This window comes from Sus scrofa, chromosome 1 (genome assembly GCF_000003025.6).
Source record: "Sus scrofa isolate TJ Tabasco breed Duroc chromosome 1, Sscrofa11.1, whole genome shotgun sequence".
In the NCBI taxonomy this organism is placed as follows: domain Eukaryota; kingdom Metazoa; phylum Chordata; class Mammalia; order Artiodactyla; family Suidae; genus Sus; species Sus scrofa.
In genome coordinates this window covers 33,566,883-33,588,219 of record NC_010443.5, presented here as the reverse complement: position 1 = coordinate 33,588,219, position 21,337 = coordinate 33,566,883, and the positions used below count along the sequence as shown (strand labels likewise).

Genomic DNA, 21,337 nt, shown 5'->3' with positions numbered 1-21,337 from the left:
AATTCAGAAGGAAAGCACTCTATTCACCCTAGGTCTTTTAAAATGCTGTAAATTCATGTAAAAAAAAAACCTCTGGCCTCATCAAGAAAGACATCAGAGGATGACAGCCCTCTTCCATGTGGCACACTGGGCTGCAGTAGTTTTTAAAGGAGAAGGACGGAAGCGTGGAGGCAGCAATTAGTCCAGTTGCCAAAAGAGGACCCACCCACATTCCAACTGGCCATAAAAGTCAATGTTTGCAGACCTCAGCGTAGCCCATCGAAGCCCCAAGGCAGGCCTGTGGTAAGTGGCCGTCACTCAGTTTAAATTGTAAATGTTGCTCTGGATCAAAAGGACATGGCCAAGGTCTTTTAAACTTCCATCGCCTAAACTTTCCCAGGATGGTTAACTTTCAGTTATGCCATCTGTAGTTAAGCATATGGATCATGCCCAGGTTTCCGAACAACATGAAAATGAAAACGCTTTTGTGAAAAGCTTGAAAATGCTTTGTGAAAGGTGCCACAAAACTCAGTATTCTTCCCTTTTCTGTATCAAGTGTTTTCTGTATCAAGTCTTTCTCAAAAAAGAGACCTGCCGGAGTTCCCGTCGTGGCACAGTGGTTAATGAATCCGACTAGAAACCATGAGGTTGCGGGTTCGATCCCTGGCCTCGCTCAGTGGGTTAAGGATCGGTGTTGTCGTGAGCTGTGGTGTAGGTTGCAGACGTGGCTCGGATCCGGTGTTGCTGTGGCTCTGGTGTAGGCCGGCAGCTACAGCTCCGATTGGACCCCTAGCCTGGGAACCTCTATATGCCGTGGGAGCGGCCCAAGAAATGGCAAAAAGACAAAAAAAAAAAAAGAAAGAAAGAGACCTGGCTACAAACCAGGCACTATTCTAAAGGGCTTTACATGGATCATTCCACTTAGTACTTCCAAAAAAGTGAAAATGAATATGAAGTTAAATTTATGGGTAGAAAGTTTAAATAATCCCTCCAAGGACACATGGCTGATAAGTGGGAGAATCAGGATATGAACCCAGGCAGGCTGACCCCCCCCAAGTCCAGAGCTTCAGGGTTTATGTCACCATAACCTAGTGCCTCTTGGTTCTCCTTGCCCAACACCAATGGCAAATGGGGTCGACACAACAAGGTCTTACATGATAAATGCCACACATTTATTTGCAGGAGACATAAAAATATCTTATACAATAAATAGAGTTAAAAGGCCCAATAAGAGGAGTTCCCTGGTGGCTAAGCAGGTTAAGGATGCCATGTTGTCACTGCTGTTGGTGCAGGTTTGATCCCTGGCCAGGGAACTTCTACATGTGGCCGCAGGCACAGTCAAAATAAAAAAAATAAAAAAAAAAAAAAACCCAAACTAAAAAACAAAAACAAAAAAGGTCCAATAGAAAAATATCATTTGACATTAATTTTTATCAAATATTAGCAAAAACCAATAGAAAGCAAACAGAATAGTTTTTTTTTTTTTTTTAATGACAGGAAAGCCAAGGGAGAATAAGACTAGACAAGTATTCTTTGAAAAACTGCTTTGCAAAAGTAAACATTAAGAAATGCACTTGAAAATTAACAAGTAAACAAAGTCTTATAAATATAGCTCCTCATAAAAAGTGGTTTCCTCTGAAAACATTTGACTATGTCCATGTCAGTCAGAACAACTAATGTTAGCATATTTCTTCAAATCCTAATGTTTTCAGAAAGAAATATAACAAAAAATTGAAAACAGAATTCTGTAAATATTTGAGAGGCTCTAACCAGGAGTAGGAAGAATTCCTTAATCAGGCATCCAATGAATGTGTCCTGATAAAGACGGATAATTGAATGGAATGGAGGGAATTTTAGACCAACAGATTACTTACAAAAGTATTAAATCCTTATTATCCCAGCTTTCTCAAAGACCAAAACAACAATAAAAAAGAACTAGGTAACTTAGAGCTAAAAATCAAACACTTTCTATAAATACCCTAAATCACATACACAACCCTTTATACTTTTCAAATGTCATATACACAAGTTCATCTTCCTGAATATTTAAGTAGTTCATCAAAGTGCATATTATTGGAGTTCTCATCGTGGCTCGGTGGTTAACAACCCGACTAGTACCTATGAGGACCTGGGTTCGATCCCTGGCCTTGCTCGGTGGGTTGAGGATCCAGTGTTGCCATGAGCCGTGGTGTAGGTCACAGATGCAGCTCGATTCCAGCTGTTGTTGTGGCTGTGGCTGGCAGCTTCAGCTCCAATTCTACCCCTAGCCTAGGAACCCATGAGGCCCCCCAAAAAAAGACAAAAAATAACAATGTTTTTTAAAGTGCATATTATTTAGAAGAGACAAAGTCTTTCAATAAGCCAAATTAGACTTCCGTGGTCCCTTCAACAACTGCTAAATAGGTTGATGGGAACATAGAGTCTAATTTTTGTCTCTTTTTAAGAGTTCTTTTGGTTTTGACTTTTGAAGAGCCTTTTGAAGTTAATATCCTCCATCAACACTGCGCCTCAGAGCAGCTTTCCAACGCTCAAGGTACCAGTTGACCAACGCGGCCAGAGCCAAAGCTCTGTGCACATCCCCTCTCACCTTTAGGGAGGTCACTCCTGACCCCATTCCAGTCTCAAACCCCTCCTCCCTCCACCCATCCCCTTCCCATTCCAACTGAAATATCTCAACCCTTCCAGGCTAAAGAAGCTGCCTCCCAAAGAAACCCTAAGCTTATCTGAAAAATAATTTCAACCTTAAGGGTAAAAGCCAGGAAGGACTGCCCCTCCTCTCCCCTCCCAGCCTTTCCTGCTAGTCCTCAAACCATGACTCCCAGCTTTCCAGCTTAGGATTCTAATTCAGTGGTGGGAATTTGGGGCCAGAATGGGCAGGCAATATGGCAGCCAGTGGGAGAGGCACTTGGGAACAGACCTGGTGCTGCAGCCCCATGAAGGGGGCTCCCTATGTGAGTAGGCCACCTTGCCTGCCACCTTGGTATCTCTGGATTCTGCTCTAGTCTAGATTGAGGATGATTAGTTCCTCTCTTTTGTTCCTTCAACCCACTCAAGTATAGGCCACCCACAACATGCTGCAAAACTGCAAACATTACCGGAAGTCTCCAGACCTTGATGTGCAGCCCCAGGCAAAACCCTAGAATAGCAGACCTTGCAATGGCCTAATCCCTGGAGTCTGAGATCTCAAGGGAAAAAATGAGAGGTCAGGACTCAAGGTCCCTTAGGTTCTTTTCACTCTAAACAATCAAGATCTAAAATTCAGCTTGGATCCCCAGGCCATCCCAGAGTAAAGTCTTTGGAGAATGTGCTAAGTTTGCACAATTCTGGCACTTCTGTCTTGGGGAGCCCAAACTATGGACAGGAAGCAACTGGCATTGCGGTCTGCTTACTGCTGAAAGATTACTCTCCAGTTAGTGTTCTCCAGAAAAATGGAGGAGAAGACTCTATGACCTCTCACAGAAAATACTTAACATGACAGAAAATACAATGACAACACATCCAAAGTACAAGCAGCAAATCCCTTTTATCTTTGATAATGAGTTAATAAAATGGAATACATATGGTGGTTGCTATGTGAGGAAAACACTCTGGTCAGCCTGGGAACCTAAAGAGCATTACAGCCATTTCTTTGACTTGTATTTCCCTCCCCCACATCTGGGGATTTTAAAACAAATGAAAGAAGGCATTATTCCAGCTTAAGGCATAAGCATAAGTCACAGAAGAACAAAGAAGGTTTTATTATCACATTAAACATCAAGGAGGAAATGTGCTTACTGATAACTAATTTAGTGTTCAACCCTATTAGGTGAGCATTTGCTCTTTGCAAGCTTCTAGGCCAATATTTACAATTTATATCTAAGACAAGGGTAAAAATGTTTGGCTAGTGAGAAGGTCATTAAGGAAAGGAAGGAGAAGGGAAAAAAAAAAAAAAACCCTTGGAAAAACAGAACAAAGTACAGAGAGAAAGGCACTCTTTGCACCTCAGTGGTCTATAGAACATTCGCCTTCTCTGCCTATAAAGTGATTTAACATTAACCACAGGTCACTCTGGCAGCAGAGTCCTGCTTCCTGACAAAACATTTCTGCAAGCTCCCCCCACCAACAAAAAAATCCACATACACCAAAGAACTGACAAACATATTGCCACAGGCCAGTGTCTTGGGCTTTCTGCCTAAGAAGTTTGCTTTCTTTCAGTTAAGAAGGAGAAAAAAATACACACACTCTCTAACAACAACAGATTGTACACTGAACGGCCCCCTTGCCTGCTGGCACCCTTCCCAAGCAGCAGTTCCAGTGGCTGGGCCTTGAGCCCATTCAAGAATTCCAACTCATAGGAAGTGTTTCAAATACAGCTATTTGATCTTCCAGCATTTGCAAAGGCACCTGCTGAGCAAGAAGCCTGACAGCCATCGCCCCAGTTCCTTCTTATCCTATCGTTAGCACCAGTCAGGGTAGGGGTGGTTTCAGACTAGGTGAGATGCAAAGTACAGAAAACCCCACCCCAGTCTTACTGCTGCTGCACGAGGTTAGCTGCGACCTGAGACCTGCGGATGTCGACTCCTCTCTACACACCAACTTCCCTGTCACTTTCTTCCCGGAGCAGGTAAGAGGGTTTTGTTTTGCTCTCCGGCTTACCTCGCGGCGGCTTCCTCCCCTCCCTTGCCATGGCTGCCCCCCACGGCCTGGTCCTTGCCGCTGGGGTGGTAGGCAGTGAGCACAACCCCCTGAGAACTGGACAGCCAGCTCATGGTGAGAGAAGGGGCATAATTTCTGCGATCCTGACACAGAGAAGGGGAATGAAGTTCCTGGCTCGCCCAACAACTCCGCTCATTAGCATCAGCCGGCTCCTCCCCCGCAAGGCCAGCGATTCACACGGGAGGGGCGGGGCCTCCCCAGCGCCTGGCTCTCCAATGGGGAGACCGGTGACTCAGAGCAGTGTCCCAGCCCAGGACAATCCCAGCCAGAGTGCGTCAGATGGGGGGGGGGGGGCGTGGAGGGGGGCCTTGCTGCCCCGACCCCGAGTTATTATGATCTGGTTAAATTGCCAAATTGCAGCCACCTCTCATCACTGTAGGCACGAGTCGTCTCGATTAGGAAACAATGAATTACAGCAGAGCCTTTTTTTCCTCTTCTAAATTCCTGTTTCCATCTGATAATTTCTGCTACCTTCATGTAACACGAATAAGGACTCTTCTTGAACCCTTCAGAGCTGGGATTAAAATGAACCATAGCAACACCCAACGAACCTGCAAGGCAAAACTGCGATTCAGGTAACAAGAAAGGCTACTTCTTGCGTTAAAAATGACCTCATAAAAATGATGGGTACCTGGAATGTCATTTTCATTCACATAAAAGCCAATGCCAGAGTTCCCGCTGTGGCGCAGTGGTTAACGAATCCGACTAAGAACCATGAGGTTGGGGGTTCGGTCCCTGGCCTTGCTCAGTGGGTTAAGGGGCCGGCGATGCAGTGAGCTGTGGTGTAGGTTGCAGACGCAGCTCGGATCTCGCGTTGCTGTGGCTGTGGCTGTGGCTATGGCTGGTAGCTACAGCTCTGATTAGACCCCTAGCCTGGGAACCTCCATATGCTGTGGGAGCAGCCCAAGAAATGACAAAAAGATCAAAAAAAAAAAAAAAAAAAAGCCAATGTCATGTTTTGGTTGTTTCACGTTTTTTTCCTTTGCTTTTTAGAGCCATACCTGCAGTACATGGAAGCTCTCAGGCTAGGGGTCTAATCTAAGCCAGAGCTCACCACAATGTGGATCCTTAACCTACTGAAAGAGACCAGGTATCAAACTGTACCTTCATGGATACTGGTCTGGTTCATAGCCCGCTGAAGCACAAAGCGAACTCCCTTACCTTCTGCTTTTAACAAAATACCCTTCAGAAACTCCTGCTGTGGCACAATAGGATCTACGGCCTCTTGGGAGCCCTGGGATGTGGGGTCCATCCCTTGCCCAGCACAGTGGGTTAGGGATCCTGCATTGCTGCAGCTGTGGCTTAGGTCACAACTGTGGCTCTGATCTGAGCTCCATATGCAGCGGGGCCAAAAATGACCAAAAAAAAAAAAAGGAGTTTCTGATGTGGGTTCAACCTCTGGCCTCGCTCAGTGGACCCCTGGCTGGGAATTTCCATATGCTGCAGGGGCCAGGGGGTGGGGGGGAGGTTTAAAAAAAGACACCCCCCACCCCAAAAAAGTACTTACTATTTGTTGAGGGCATACTCTATGCCAGGCTTGTCTCTGTGACGGGTGTTTTACATGTATTCTCATTCAATTCAGTTGAATTCTTTTTTCCCCTGTCCACCCTTCTCTCCCTCTCCTTTCCTTTCTTCTATCCCTCCCTCCCTATCTCTCTCTCACATGCACACACCCCCCTTACAACATAGAAGTTGTAAGCCTGCAGGAAAGTGAGGCTGAGGGGCAGATTAAGTAACTTGTCTAAGATAACACAATTGCTCTGTGCCAGAAGCTAGAATCAAACAGAATTCTAGGCTAAATTCCATTCTTTTTATCCACCATGCTGTTCCTTGTCCAGTAGGTAAGGAAATAAAGTGCAAAAGTTATGCACTTTCTTTAATATGCCTAATAGCCTGAATTGAAGTGGTTTTTGCTGGTGGCAGTTTTTATGATCTATACCATCTTCCTCATAAATAAGTTTATTTATGTATTTATTTTTGCTTTTTAGGGCCACACCCCTGGGACATGCAAGTTCCCAGGCTAGGGGTGGAATTGGAGCTATAGCTTCGGGCCTACACCACCAGCCACGGCATCACTGGATCCGAGCCATGACTGCAACCTACACAACAGCCCATGGCAACGCCAGATCTTTAACCCACTGAGTGAGGCCAGGGATTGAACCCGCAACCTCATGGTTCCTAGTCGGATTTGTTAACCACTGAGCCACGACAGGAACTCCATACATACACTCTATCTTTTAAAAACCCTCTTCTTCTCTGTTTTCCTCTCCATCACTCCGGCCTTTACCTTACTTCCCTAGATCTCCTTTTTATCTTCTTTATTTTTCTATTTTTCCCTTCTTCCTTTGCTACATCCTCAGTCTGTCAGGGTCATACAGGCCTATGGACAGCCATGAGTGCTGCCAGCTCTCATAATTTATGATAATGGGAGATTCTGTCCAGTTTTAACAGAAATATCTTTGCCCAATTATACTCTCTCCACTTGTTTAATCATAAATGACAACATGCAAAATGAAATAGATTTTACTAGCACACAATAACATTTGGGTTCATGGTAGCCACGCTTTTTAATTTTTTGTGAGGCATAAAATCAAATGTGGTACACACTGATTTACATAGCGTGTTATATAAAATTTGAATCCTGCCAATTTAGCATTCAGGTACATGGAAATCCTCTGGACTCCTCCTTTCCTCCTAATAAGCTCTGTGTTTACTGGCCTACGAATGTTGCCTGTCACAGGGAGACAGCTGGTAGGCTTGTGCCCTGGGTCTACTTAGCCTCATAAAATAGGCTCAAGTAGGTGTTCCCATTGTGGCACAGCAGAACCAAATCCAACTGGTAACCATGAGGTTGCGGGTTCAATCCCTGGCCTCGCTCAGTGGGTTAAGGATCCAGTGTTGCCATGAGCTGTGGTGTAAGCTGCAGATGTGACTCAGATCCTGCATTGCTATGGCTGTGGCAGCTATAGCTCAGATTCAACCCCTAGCCTGGGAACTTCCATATCCCACGGGTGCAGCTGTAAAAAGCCAAAAACAAAACAAAACAAAAGGCTCAAGTAGATGAAAAACTGTTCTCAGAATTTTCTTGTAACCATCACAGAAACAAACCTTACCACCAACATACTCTCTTGAAAGGCTATTCCTGTTTTACCCCTAAAGCCCGACCAAGAGTTAGCTAATCCATCCCTCATACCACATCCTTCTTCCTCATAGGCATTTTATGGAAAAAAAAAAAAAAAAGTATTATTTTTACTCTCTTCTGCAATGACTTTAAATGTCCTTGAAGAGGTTCATATTCCAAGCTCTTGACTGCATGCCAAACACCTTCCTGTTATGAAACATCTCACGAAGTAATTAACAACATCAAGACAGTTTATTCATTCATTTCATTCATTCCCTTCAAATGGGATGTACTAAATGACACAGGAAGGAAAAAGGAAGCTGTCATTTATATACGCAAATCAGTTATAAACAGGGTGGATATAGTATTGCAATCTCAAATAATTTGGCGACCACGTTCAGAAATAATGGGAAAAAATAATTCTGAGGTTCATTGCTAGTGAATGGTTTATTAACTGGTTTTCATATTTCAATTTAGGAGCCTACGTAGTAGTGTGGAATTGTATTTGCAGGGTATCAAAACGACAACAGAACCAACATCATTTGTCACATTTTTTCCCTCGAGGTGTGTCTGTCGCTTTAATGGAATTAACTGAGGAGAATGTGTATATTCAAACAAACTCGCTAACATGATTGGAAGCCTGTATCAGGACACAGGGCAATGTGAAAACCGACCTTCCAACTGGCAAAGTTAAACTCAATTTACAGTAACATAACAAGGAGTTCCTGTCTTGGCTCAGAGGAAACGAATCTGACTAGCATCCATGAGGATGCAGGTTTGATCCCTGGCCTTGTTCAGTGGGTTAAGCATCCAGTGTTGCTGTGAGCTGTAGTGTAGGCCAGAGGCAACAGCTCCAACTCGACCCCTAGCCTGGGAACTTCCATATGCCTCAGGTGCAGTCCTAAAATGACAAAAAAAAAAAAAAAAAAAAAAACCACAACCAATAACAAGAACTTGAATAACTGAATCATCAACGGTGAAGTTACAGTTTACATAGGTGACAAAGCCTAGATTCATATAGCAGCATTAACTAACGAAGAGGGAGTGTTCTAATATTTCCCACCTGATGTTTTATCAAGCTTTCATATGAGTAATTCTGGGAGTTTGCCAGTAAGCCCATGCTGTCCTGAGGAGCTGTGACTGAAAACTACTCCGTACACAGAATTTAAACCTACTTCCTTGGAAATTCCCTTCATTATTACTAATTCCATCTCTGGAGCAACAAGGAAAAAGCCTTTTCCTTCTCTCTGGACAGCTCTACACATTTCTGCATCATTTCCAAAGTTTATTTTCTTAACTATTCCTCCAGGAACAACAACATACTAGCCATGCCTGGAATGATTTCTAACTGCTCTTGCCAGAGGCTAATTTAGGCTTCTTGGCAAACATCTGGAAAAGACCTTATAGTTAAAAGCTTACTACCAATCAGTAACAATACCCAAAGTTTGAGTGTGTGCTCTTTGCTAGACCTGGCCCATGTAGTCTCATGTAATTGTCACCACAAACTCAGAGATAAGAATTAGAGATTAGATTAGAATTCTGCCTACTTTAGAGATGAAGAATGTGAGGTCACCCCACCTAGGAGGTGGCAGAACCACGACTTGTCAACCTAGGTTTATAGAACCATTGAGCCTGAGCTCTTAAACATTATAAAGGTTACGGCCGTCCTGGAACTGACTCTTTTATGAAAAAGCCTACATGAATAATTAATGAGGTAAAATAATCTATGGCGAATCTAAAGTGTTTTACCAAATGGAATATTGATGTAAGCGCAATTCTGTGGAGGTCAGGAACAATCACATTCGTTTTTTTCTGGTACTTTGAAACTTTTTTTTATGTGAAATTAGTAGCGGGGTGTGGCACAGTCTACACACTTGGGTAAAATGGCATCATCGTTATGCCATCATACCTCAAATTGTTTGTTTGTTTGCTCTTTTAGGGCTGCATCCACAGTAGCCGCCAGCCTACGCCACAGCCACAGCAATGCCAGATCCTTAAACCACTGAGTGAGGCCAGGGATTGAACCTGCATCCTCATGGATCCTAGTTGGGCTCATTAACTGCTGAGCCATGAAGGGAACTCCCCTAAAATTGTTCCCACTGATGGAAATGAAAGAAAAGTCCTCTGGCCATTATGATTGCAAACATTCCTTTTCTTTCTCTCTTTTTTTTTTTTTTTGGCCATACCTGCAACATGTCGAAGTTCCTGGGTGAGGGATTGAACCTACATCACAGCAGTGACAATGCTGGATCTTTAACAACTAGGCCACCAGAGAACTCCTAAACATCACTTTCCCTTTTTTTTTTCCCCCTTAAATTTTTAATGTTTTTAAATTAATTTTTAAAATTAATTTTTTAATGGCCGCCATCTGCAGCCTGTGGAAGTTCCTGAGCCAGGGGATAGAACCTACAACTTCACAATGACCTGAGCTGCTACAGTGGATTCTTAACCCACTGCACCATGGCTCCACTCCCCTTTTTCTTTTCATTAATTTTTTTTTTTTTTAAATATCAAGCAAAGGCAGATCTAGGTTTTTGGACCCTAAAGCTTAGAATTTCTTAAACACTGGGTTTTAGAAGGGGCTTCGCAAGATTTTACCTTGATTTAGCTTCACGGCAAATCCACCTCATGTCAAAACTAGCCTAAACTGAACATCAGCCACAATAAGAAAAAGAAAGCCATGACCCTAAACTCTCATTTGGTTTTCTCTTCACTGCTGAATACAATGGGACCCGTGTTGCAAACACCTGGCATTTAGAAGAATCAAGTAAGGAAGAGTGAAGTGTATCTGGAAACAGGTACATTCTGGAAAGGCAGTATTTTGCTTATGAACAATGACTCATTTTATACCAATACAAAAGTCTTGTCCTGAAGTAGATTACAAAAGCATAATTTCACTGGGGGAAAAAAAAAAGGTCCTATTAATCAGTTTACAGACAAGACTTTTGTTTCCCCAAAAAAATATTGATTTATTTTACATTTAATGGCCCTGCAGAATCATCAAAATACTGTCTCTGTATAATTATGGGACAATATACTGACCTGATTGGGTATAATGAATTTGCTTTACTGGTTATAATTTACTTAATTCACTGGAAATTTATTCCTGTGAAAGAATAAATGTCATATGAAGTAAGTAAATTATATCCAAAAATTTGTTATTTTTCTTTTGGAACCAGGGTTCACATGCCTCCAGAATTCTCAATACACCTCCAGAAAAGATGAAGAACCATTGCTCTAGACATTACTGTAAAGGATTTTCACCTAAATGCCCCATACCTCACTCTGAGAAAGCTCTCATCATATAATATCCTAGCCCCAAACTGTTCGTGTTCCTGAAATACGCTCTTAAAATATCTAGAAGAGTTATTTGCCATCATCATTCTATTTAATAATTTGGCTAGCTGGCTGGAAACAAAGGCTCAAAGAACACAGCTATACCCATGAGGATCTTGGCTTTCTGAAATTTTTTAAAAGACCCAAATCACAGGGTTGAGGTCATCCAAAGCTTATCCATACCTCCTCCAAACTACTTCTTTTATTAGAGCAGCTGCCAAGGAACAAAAGGTTAGGCAAAAGCTATCAGGCAGATGGTTACAAAGCCCAGACTCCAAGAGTGCAGGAAAATGCCACACACTGCCACCAGAAGGTGGACTTTCCTGCAGTATAAACTGCTCAAGTTCAGAGACTGCCTCAACACACAGTCCCGGGCTCAATCAAAATGTCATTTACAGGAATTCCCATCTTGGCGCAGCACAAATGAATCTGGCTAGGAACCATGAGGTTGAGGGTTTGATCCCTGACCTCGCTCAGTAGGTTAAGGATCCGGCATTGCCAGGAGCTGTGGTGTAGGTCTCAGACACGGCTCGGATCCTGCATTGCTGTGGCTGTGGCGTAGGCCGGTGGCTACAGCTCTGATTTGACCCCTAGCCTGGGAACCTCCATATGCCACAGGTATGGCCCTAAAAAGACAAAAAAGACAAAACAAATGTTATAAGAACTGATATCTGGTTCCGGCAAATCATTCCTGCTAAATAATTAACATTTCTCTTCCATCCCCCCACCCCCCCAAAATCTATAAGATTCTCTATAATTCAACTAGTGAAAAAGAATTGAATTCCATTACATAAAGCAGAAAATTATATTATTTTCCATCATCAACCTGTCTTCCTGCTGACTGTATTTCATGTTTGTATTTTTCTTTAAAAGTGTGTAAGATATACATTTTTTTCTTTCCCAATAACGAAATTATTTTTAATATTAGGTATGTCACATTCCTGCAGGTAAGGATTCATAAGTAACATTAAATATAATAAAATTTCTTCCAGTTATTACCCTCCCAAGCATGTCACAATACATTTTATATATGCATCCAATACTTTACAAACACTGTACACTAAATCTATTCATAAAGAACTGCTTTTATCACACATTGACACAACAGAAGAAAAGCAGAAAGAGAAGTACCTTGGTGTGACAAAGGTAGATTATTCTTTGTTTCCAAACACACATTATATCACATTGCCTTTCCCTCTTAAACAGAAGTGGCTTTAAAAAAATTTTTTTTCCAGAAGATGAATATAACCTTCCAAGTCTTTGAGTTTAAATCATACTCTGTGATGTTCTGGGAAATTGATATCACATGTAAGTTATCAAGAATTCAAATCAAGACAGCAGAGCCACATTTTTTGGTAAGAAAAATGAGACATGTACCTGAATTCTCTTACCGCCAGTCCACCCCTTAAAGTACTACTTGCAAAGATCATCAAAATAAACTGTGGTGACCAAGTAAATACATCACTTGGAACAAATAAAGTGACAAAGACAGAGCCCTCTAGGACTTGATTTCTTTCAAGAGAGACAGCCACAGAGTCCATTATAAGCATTCATATATTAGAAGGAAACTTGATAGTCACCAGCAAACATTTAAACAGCCTTTTCCAAAGGTTTCAGACCACAGCAAACGTTCTACCACCTCGATGTGAACTAGAGGCACAAATGAGCCCAACAAAGACTTCTCAAATGTCCCAAGAGCAGACACTAGACACCAGCAATGGTCTGCTGGGGTACTGGAGGAAGACTAGCAGGCCTGTCTCCAAAAAAAAAAAAAAGTTCTCTAGCTGCCCATGGTTTCACTAAAGACACATGCAGTTACACTGCATAGCCACTGGCTCACTTCAAAGAGATAAACTAAGAGAGGTATTAATGCGTCAGCTACAACCCAGCCCCCAGCAGTTCATTTTCAATTAGGATGGACAAGTGTGTATGTATTTATAATATCAAGCATTGAGTAATAGTAAATGTAAAAATAAACAAAGAAATAAAGGAAAAGCATAACCCAAATGCTAAGGGAACAATGCCCAGGAGGTAAATAACTCCAAGATCTATTAAAGTTTCAAGGAAGAGGACAAAGTTAAAATGTGCATATGTAATTTTCCCCCAAGCTTTCTGCATTAAACATTATTGTGCAATCAAAGGAAATACTCTTAAACTCAGTTCAAATAATAACAACTCACTAGATATTGAATTAGGGTGGGTAGTGCCTGGCTTTTCACAAGGAGAGAGGACCAAAGAAGCAAAGGCCCAGGTTCAGGATGATTGCTTATACAAAGTCAAGGCGGGTTCACAGCCAAAGTGCTGTGAAGAATGCAAATGGGCAAAGGGAGACAGGATAGAAGATTAAACGTAAAAATATGTAAGTTCATGCCAGATGTTTAAGGACTTTCAGCGCCTTGCAACTAGCTAGTCTACATTCCATAGGCAGTGGGGAGTAATCAAAGATTACAGAGTCAGCATCAAAATCAACTATACTATAAGAAAGAACATTATGGTAGCTGTAAATAGCATGGATAGGAGGAAAATGATGGAGACGAGAGATGCCCTAGGTCATGACAGCAGAGTTTGTTGGTTTGGGGGGTGCTGTAAGATGACAACAGTGGCAGACCTGTCTGATCGTCTTCTCTCCCAAGCCATGCCACCGACAGCAGTGGCAGTGCACAGACCTGCAGGAACAGCATCTTTAGGAACTGGCAGACAGGTGTAAGTGGGAATGGAAGGGGTCCAAAATGACCCTATGGTTTCTAACCTAGATGAATAGAGACGAGACATTAGATATGAATGGTTTAAACAAAGTTGTTTGGAGGACAGCTCTGACATGTCCCCAGGGCAGGAAGGCCTCAGGAAATGTGTGGTTATGAAATACCTGGTAACAGCTGCTAGGTGAGGAAAATGTTGAAAACTTTTTCCGACTTCAAGTTTTAGGTCTCTAGCCATCTCTCCCCAAGAGAACTATCTGCCCAAAGGGTTTCTGTCTTGTGCCTGCCTCATAGACAAGTCACAGCACTTACCCATTTCTCAAGGATGCTTAACTTCCACAATGGGCGTGCGCTTAGAACACTTCAGCTTCCAAACTGCTTCAAACAATGGAAGTTTTCGATCAAGATTGAAGGATTTACACAAGTTCCTGTTGTGGCAGTGGGTATGAACCCAACTAGTATCCATGAGGATGTGGGTTTGATCCCTGGACTCACTCAGTGGGTTAAGGATCCAGTGTTGCCCTGAGCTGTGGTGCAGGTCACAGAATTAGCTCAGATCTCATGCTGCTGTGGCTGTGGTGTAGGCCAGCAGCTGAAGCTCTGATTCAACCCCTAGCCTGGGAACTTCCATATGCCACAGGTAAAGCCTTAAAAAAAAAAATAAAAAATAAAAATAAAAAAGGATTAAAAAGAAAGAGAAGAAGAAAGATGGGAAAGGTGAATTTTCTGAGCAACTCTTAAGTTCCAGGTACTTGCTAGGCCCTTTGGAGTATTTTCTCCCAATCTACCATCTTATAGACAGAGGCACTAAAGCTTTAGGAGGCATCCAGGCATTTCCCCAGATCACAGAGCTAGCCCTTGGTAGAGTCTGGAAGCAGGCTAGGCTCACTCAGAAACCCAACTGCAATTTCAAACAGAAGGCACTCATTTCCTTTTCATTTAGGTTTGATGACATTTTATTACTAAAATAAGTCAATTTCCTTGTTATTTGATCCATTTGCAACCTAATTAAAAAAACGTGATTACTGGAGTTCCCGTTGTGGCACAGTGGAAATGAATCCGACCAGTACACATGAGGATGCGAGTTTGATCTCTGGTCTTACTCAATGGGTTAAGGATCCAGCGTTGCCATGAGCTGTGGTGCAGGTCGCAGATGCATCTCAGATCCAACGTTGATGTGGCTGTGGTGTAGACTGGCAGCTACAGCTCCAATTTGACCTCTAGCCTGGGAACTTCCATAAGCCTTGGGTGGCCCTAAAACAAAAGAAAAAAGATATGTGATTACCGAATAGAAAAAGAAATGCTGAGGCTTAAAAAAAGATCTTGAAATTTCTCAGACCAAGCTGAGAAAATATAAAAGCAATTACCACAGTGACGACCAGTGACTCCATCCTGGATTTTTAAGGCCTGCAGCTCCAGCATCCCCTGGATATTAGCCCATTGGTCTCTCATTGTACAGTCCTGATAACTTGCTTTCAGTTTTGCACCAAGCCCTGAGGTTTTAGGACCGATCTTTAATTTCAATCTATCCTTATAGTTTTGCCCTATCAACAAAAGAACAGTGTGAACTTATGGATGAATCACAGTATTTTTGAACATTTGGTTGATACCACCTTGAACCGATTTTCTGTGAACAATGAGATGAGGAAAACATCTGCCTCGAAAATTGCGAGGCCAGGTGATATAATATCCTTTTCCCTCTTCCTTTTCCTCTTCTTTAAATAGAGGCCCATCCTTGTTTACAGGATAAGGGCAAGAGGTGAAATCCTCTCCAAAAAGGATGTAGTGTGCGATATTGTTATTCAGGTGCTGTGTAAAACTGTTACCCAGGCTGCCTAGGGAAATTCATCAACAAAAAAGAAGCTGAACTCTCACCTATGTGGAAGTTGCCTGTGTGGACCCGAAGGGAGCCCTGGGGGACAGTGGGAAACCAAAGGCCCTACGGAGGTCTTTCCTTCAACCCACTTCAGCTGCTAAGGCTCTGTCTCTGAACCAGGAAAACCGAAGTTCCATGTTCTTACCTGACAGGGCTGTTCTCAAGTACAACTGATAAGCTGGTGGAGGTGATTAAAAGAAAATAAGTAAAAGGCATTCAATGAATCTGCTCATTGAATATCTATCTATCTATGAATTTATTTATTTAGTCTTTTGCCTTCTTAGGGTTGCACCCACAGCATATGGAGGTTCCCAGGCTAGGGGTCCAATTGCAGCTACAGCTGCCAGCCTACACCACAGCTCACGGCAATGCTGGATCCTTAACCCACTGAGTGAGGCCCGGGATCGAACCCGCAACCTCATGGTTCCTAGTCAGATTCATTTCCGCTGCGCCACAACAGAAACTCCCAGCTCATGGAGTATCTATTTAGTGGAGATCCCTAATTATATGCAGATTCATATAATGCATATAGTCTCATCGTACAGATGAGGACACTGAAACTCAAAGATTAAGATCAGGGTGAGGTCATTGTTTAGAATTTTTTTTTAAGGCAGACCCAGGATTGACTATAAAATTCCTCTGATATACATGCTTTTCCCATTTTCCCATAATTCTATCCTGTACATATGGCGGCACATGCGTTATTAAGATGGGCTACAGATTATTTTTGTAGTTTACCAAATCTAAAGAAACATATCCCTTTTTAGACCTATCAGTCATTATTTTGCAAAGCACCAGGAAAGAAAAATACTGCCAATAATGTTATGAAAACTACCAGTCTGTAAGCTGTATCACAATTTCAGAGATGTTCAACTGCAAATGAAACAAATATATACATCTTAGAATAAACACACAAATAGAATGACCAAGTAGAACCAATTCTTTCCCTTCACCAAAAAGTCACAAATTTGATTCCTTTAAGATCTGCCAAGTATTTCCAAACTTTAATAAATGATACTGATACATTTATTCAGCCAGTAAGTTACATATTCACTTAACTACTATATGCTTAGCACTGCCTCAACCCTCAAGGCCATGTTATCAAAGAGTTAGTAAACATGTTATCAGAAAACAGCAATTTTAACAACCACAAAAGCCATCGAGTTAGTGCTCTGGACCAAAGACTGCAAGGTTAAGAGGGAGCACAGAGCATGGAGTAGTCAGCTCTTCCAGGGATGGAACAAGCCAGCAGTTTCTCGTGGAAAAACACAAAGGTGCCTTCGCTCCAAGGAGTTAAAATGACTGATTTCAAATGCAAAGCTCCCATCTCCGACATGAAAAAAACCCTACTGTAGATTTCTTTATTTGGTCATCTGTGGGTCCTTCGTCATCTTTAAAAAGAAGACTCAGGCTCAGGCTCATGGCACAGAAGTCCTGCAATGGGGCATGGTTTAATTGGAACCTGTCCCAGCCTGGAGTCTTCCAGACTTTGTATGTCACCACCTACACCCATCACATTCCTGGCTCAGTTTGGGGGCTCCTGGAAGGACTTTGGGGATCATCTCTTGGTTGACCCACAGCTCAGCACTGTCACTAAGCCAGCTCTGCTGGGACAAGTTTCCGTGTTCTCCACGAGTACACATGAACCCCCAGAGAAGTCCTAGAAACCATCTGATATGCCCTGGGTCACTTGGCAAGGATGAGGCTTACTTCCTTTCAGATTTCTGTTTCATACCAGCCAGTGAACTTACTGTCACCTGAGAGATCTCAGATGGAAACAGTCATTACTTTCTTAATAACAAAGCCACTTACCTGTCCTATAAATTGATACAGCAAACTTTGAATTAATAGAAGGAAATTCCTAGCTATCTTTTTCTAATGGAAGCATAGTTAACTCACAATATTATATTTGTTTCAGATATACAGCATAGCAATTCAATATTTTTATAGAGTATACACCAAAGTTATTATAAAACATTGCCTGTATCTCCTGTGCTGTACATTACATCATTGTGACTCAACTATCTTTTTTTTTTTTTAATTTTTGGCCATGCCTACAGCATGCAGTGTGAACCTGGACCATAGCTGTAATCAGAACCACAAGAGTGACAATACCAAGTTCTTAACCCAATGAACCATAAGGGAACTCCCCATCTTTTTTTTTTTTTTTTTTTTTTTTTCCTTTTTAAGGCTGTACTCATGGCCTATGGAAGTTCCCAAGGTAGGCATCGAATCAGGCTGTGGCTGCTGGCCCACACCACAGCCACAGCAATGTGGGATTTGAGCCACATCTGCAACCTACACCGCAGCTCACAGTAATGCCGGATCCTTTAACCCACCTAGCAAGGCCAGGGATTGAACCCACATCCTCACTGATAGTCAGATTCACTTCTGCTGCACCACAAAAGAAACTCTCTCCATCTATTTTATACCGAGCAGTTTGTTCCTCTTAATCCCCTTCACCTATTTCACCCCTCCCTCTATCCCCACTCTCCTCTGGCAACCACTATCTCGTTCTCTGTATTTGTGAGCTTATGTCTGTTTTGTTATATTTGCTTGGTTTTTTTAATTTTATTTACTTATTTTTTGCTTTTTAGGGCCATACCCATGGCATAAGGAGGTTCCCAGGCAAGGGGTCTAATCGGAGCTACAGCTGCTGGCCAACACCACAACCACAGCAACACCAGATCCTAGCCATGTCTGTGACCTACACCACAGCTCATGGCAACGCCAGATCCTTAACCCACCGAGCGAGGCCAATGATTGAACTTACAACCTCGTGGTTTCTGCTGTGCCACCATGGGAACTCCCTTGTTTTGTTTTTTTAGATTCTGCATACAAATAATCACATATAGTATTTGTCTTTCTCTAACTTATTTCACTAAGCATAATACTGCCTCCATTCCATCCATGTTATCGCAAATGGCAAGATTTCTTTCTCTTTTTTTAAATCTAAGTATCTTTTGATAGTTGTGGGCTTCTCTCTTAACCATTCATTTCCTGAATTAATGAGAGGGTTACTAGATTGGCCCTAAAATATGACACAATTATTGTCAGTTCACTGGTTTATTTTCCTATGAAAATGTGTTCCTTGGCCACACAATGAACACATTTTGCAAATACTTTTGCCACACACTTACTAGTGTCAGGCACTATATTAGCTGATGGTAATAAATTAATAAATGAGGAAGAAATAAGGAACTTACAATAAGCTAGTAATCTCAAACTTTTTAGATTCCCCCAGCTTAAAAAAAAAATGCATGTATTTACTTTTCTGTGCTATTTTACTTCTTCTCAGTTAATCCTCATTTCTGTGCCTCCATTTGACAAAATAAGGAAACTCAAAGATTAGTTAGAAAGATTAAGCAATTTATAAGAGACAGAACCAGCAGGGCTCACATTTGAACCCCTGTCTCCTGCCTTTAACTCAATCATATCATCTCTTTACCATGGCACACTGTTCATGGCCATCTGTCAAGAGTAATATTACGGTGCAGTTCGAAGCTCCCGTCTCAAGTGGATTTGTGTTGTGTCGAAGCTCCCGTCTCAAGTGGATTTGTGTTGTGTCAAGTTTGAGCATTGCTGTGTCATTAAAGGAAACACTGAGCACAAATCACCAGCAGCTGAGCACGGTACTAGAGCTACAGTCCTCTGAACACTATTATGCCTTTCAATTAAACAGACAAGATGCCCTCATCCTTATTTTCATTTGACAAGAGAGATACCATGGTCCCATATTTTAATCGCCCAAGTATTCTACACACTCTCTGCAGTGAGCAAGTCTGATTCTTTCAAGGGAAAAGTTAACCCAGTAATATTTCTCAGACTTTGTGTTAGCTTATAATATAGTCATTGGAATCTTGTTATATAGATTCTAGGTTCCCAACAGGATTGTTCCAAAGGTGACTTGCTCTTACACCGAGATAATGCTTGGTCCCAATAACTAAACGCCCCCTGGACCACAGTCAGCTCTGTAGCAAAGCACTGGCCCCACCTGCTTACTTTCCTCCTCTCTCTGAACCCTGTCCTGTTATAAGAGGGATCAGAGGTTGTTTCTTCGGGCATCTCATTTTATTTTTTCGTCTTTTCTATGGCCGCACCCGTGGCATATGGAGGTTCCCAGGCTAGGGGTCTAATCCAGCCTACACCACAGCCACAGCAATATGGGATCCGAGCCACGTCTGCGACCTACACCACAGCTCACGGCAACACCGGATCCTTAACCCACTGAGTGAGGCCTGGGATCGAATCTGCAGTCATCATGGTTCCCAGTTGGATTTGTGAACCATTGAGCCATGACGGGAACTCCTTTTTTAGGGCATTTTAGTTGAATGTGCAGAACTAAGACAAGTAGGTGATGGAGCATTTTAAAAAGTGAAAGCCTTTATTTCTCACAAGGATGGCTTAAGTATTAACTTAGATCTCCCTTGGACCATCTAAAGAAAAGCTGAATTACTGAAGTATGAACGACACCTCAACGTGTGATAATTTCACCAATAACATGTTCCCAAAGACTATGCCTGGCCCTCCAGACTACCTCTCATCCTGTTATGCTTAAGTTATTTCTGATATCTCCCTCCCCTATACACACACCCTCTCTCTCTGTCACGTAACACACACGAGGCCTCTACAGGATTACATGATCCTTGAGGGTAGGATATTCTATCTCTATACTCTCAATATAATGTCTGGACTTAGTCACTCACTAGTGTTTCTTGATTGGATATGCAGAAGTGTCCAGGTCCAAGCCACTGATCCAGCCAAGGACAAAGGAAAAGCCCAAAGAGTCCTGCTTGCCCACAGATGCGGGTGGAGAGGTCAGCACAAACCCCAAGAAAAGCACAATAGAGAAATCAGGTGGATCCTCGCTAGAACAGTTTCTTGGCTGAGAAGATACACGCTGGAAGCCTCTGGTAAGACGAAGCTCCCCTACTGAACTGGTCATTGTTAACGCAACCCTCTACCACTGTGAACGTGGGAAGCACTGTCAACTATGCGCTCTGAAAGAGGAAGGAAAAAGGATCATTTTCATTCTGTTCTTTTACCTCCCCTTTCCTGAATAAACCAGAATCACTATCATGCTAGCACTGACTAATTGGTCAACAGTCTCAGCCTGTCTTTATCTTACGGCGCATCAGAAGGCATGGGAAACATGCCTCAAGAAAAAAAGCACCAAGTCTGTAATTCCCCCACAGCACAGTGTTCAACCACCACTGGCATCGCTAATCAACAACTATAATTAAGCCTAATTATAAATTACAAGCATCTAATTTTAGGAGACCTTTGCTTTATAAATCCTAGACATTAGAGATGTTATTAACTTCGCTACTTCCAATTATTCCAGAGCCAGAAACATCCCTTATGCATTCTTGCTCATGAATCTGTCCTAGAAACAGTCCAACAATCAGGACCCTTTCCTCAGGTCTAGAGGGACCAGAGACAGAAATCCCTTTGGGTTGAGCATCTCTGGGAAGGTAATTGTATGCCACCCACCCAAATCTCTCTTCTACTTACATCTGCAACATCCCCGAGGGTTTCAGATTTTCTATTACTTGCTCCCCTACAGTCCTCGTGTGATTTTTTTTTTTTTTTTTTTTTTGGCTGCTTTTTAGGGCCGCACTTGGAGGCATT

The 21,337-nt window shown here is 42.3% G+C and overlaps 1 protein-coding gene and 1 long non-coding RNA gene across 5 annotated transcripts in view; one reads left to right on the top strand and one right to left on the bottom strand.

The window, feature by feature from the left end:
* ARHGAP18 (Rho GTPase activating protein 18) overlaps positions 1-21,337 on the bottom strand; it is a 190,247-nt gene that overhangs the window by 129,761 nt on the left and 39,149 nt on the right. The window contains exon 1 of one of the 4 annotated variants that reach the window (XM_021088426.1): positions 4,615-4,827. The exons of 2 other annotated variants lie outside the window; for them this stretch is intronic. In XM_021088426.1, coding sequence (XP_020944085.1) covers positions 4,615-4,727 — 113 coding nt within the window. In that variant the 5' untranslated portion in view covers positions 4,728-4,827. Of the gene's footprint in view, positions 1-4,614; positions 4,828-21,337 lie in introns of those variants that run through there. One more of the 4 variants, XM_021088427.1, reaches the window with a different exon arrangement.
* LOC106508849 lies at positions 1,355-20,790 on the top strand. The gene is made up of 3 exons (XR_001305925.2): positions 1,355-4,582; positions 5,166-5,249; positions 20,438-20,790. It is a non-coding gene; the product is annotated as an uncharacterized LOC106508849 (long non-coding RNA).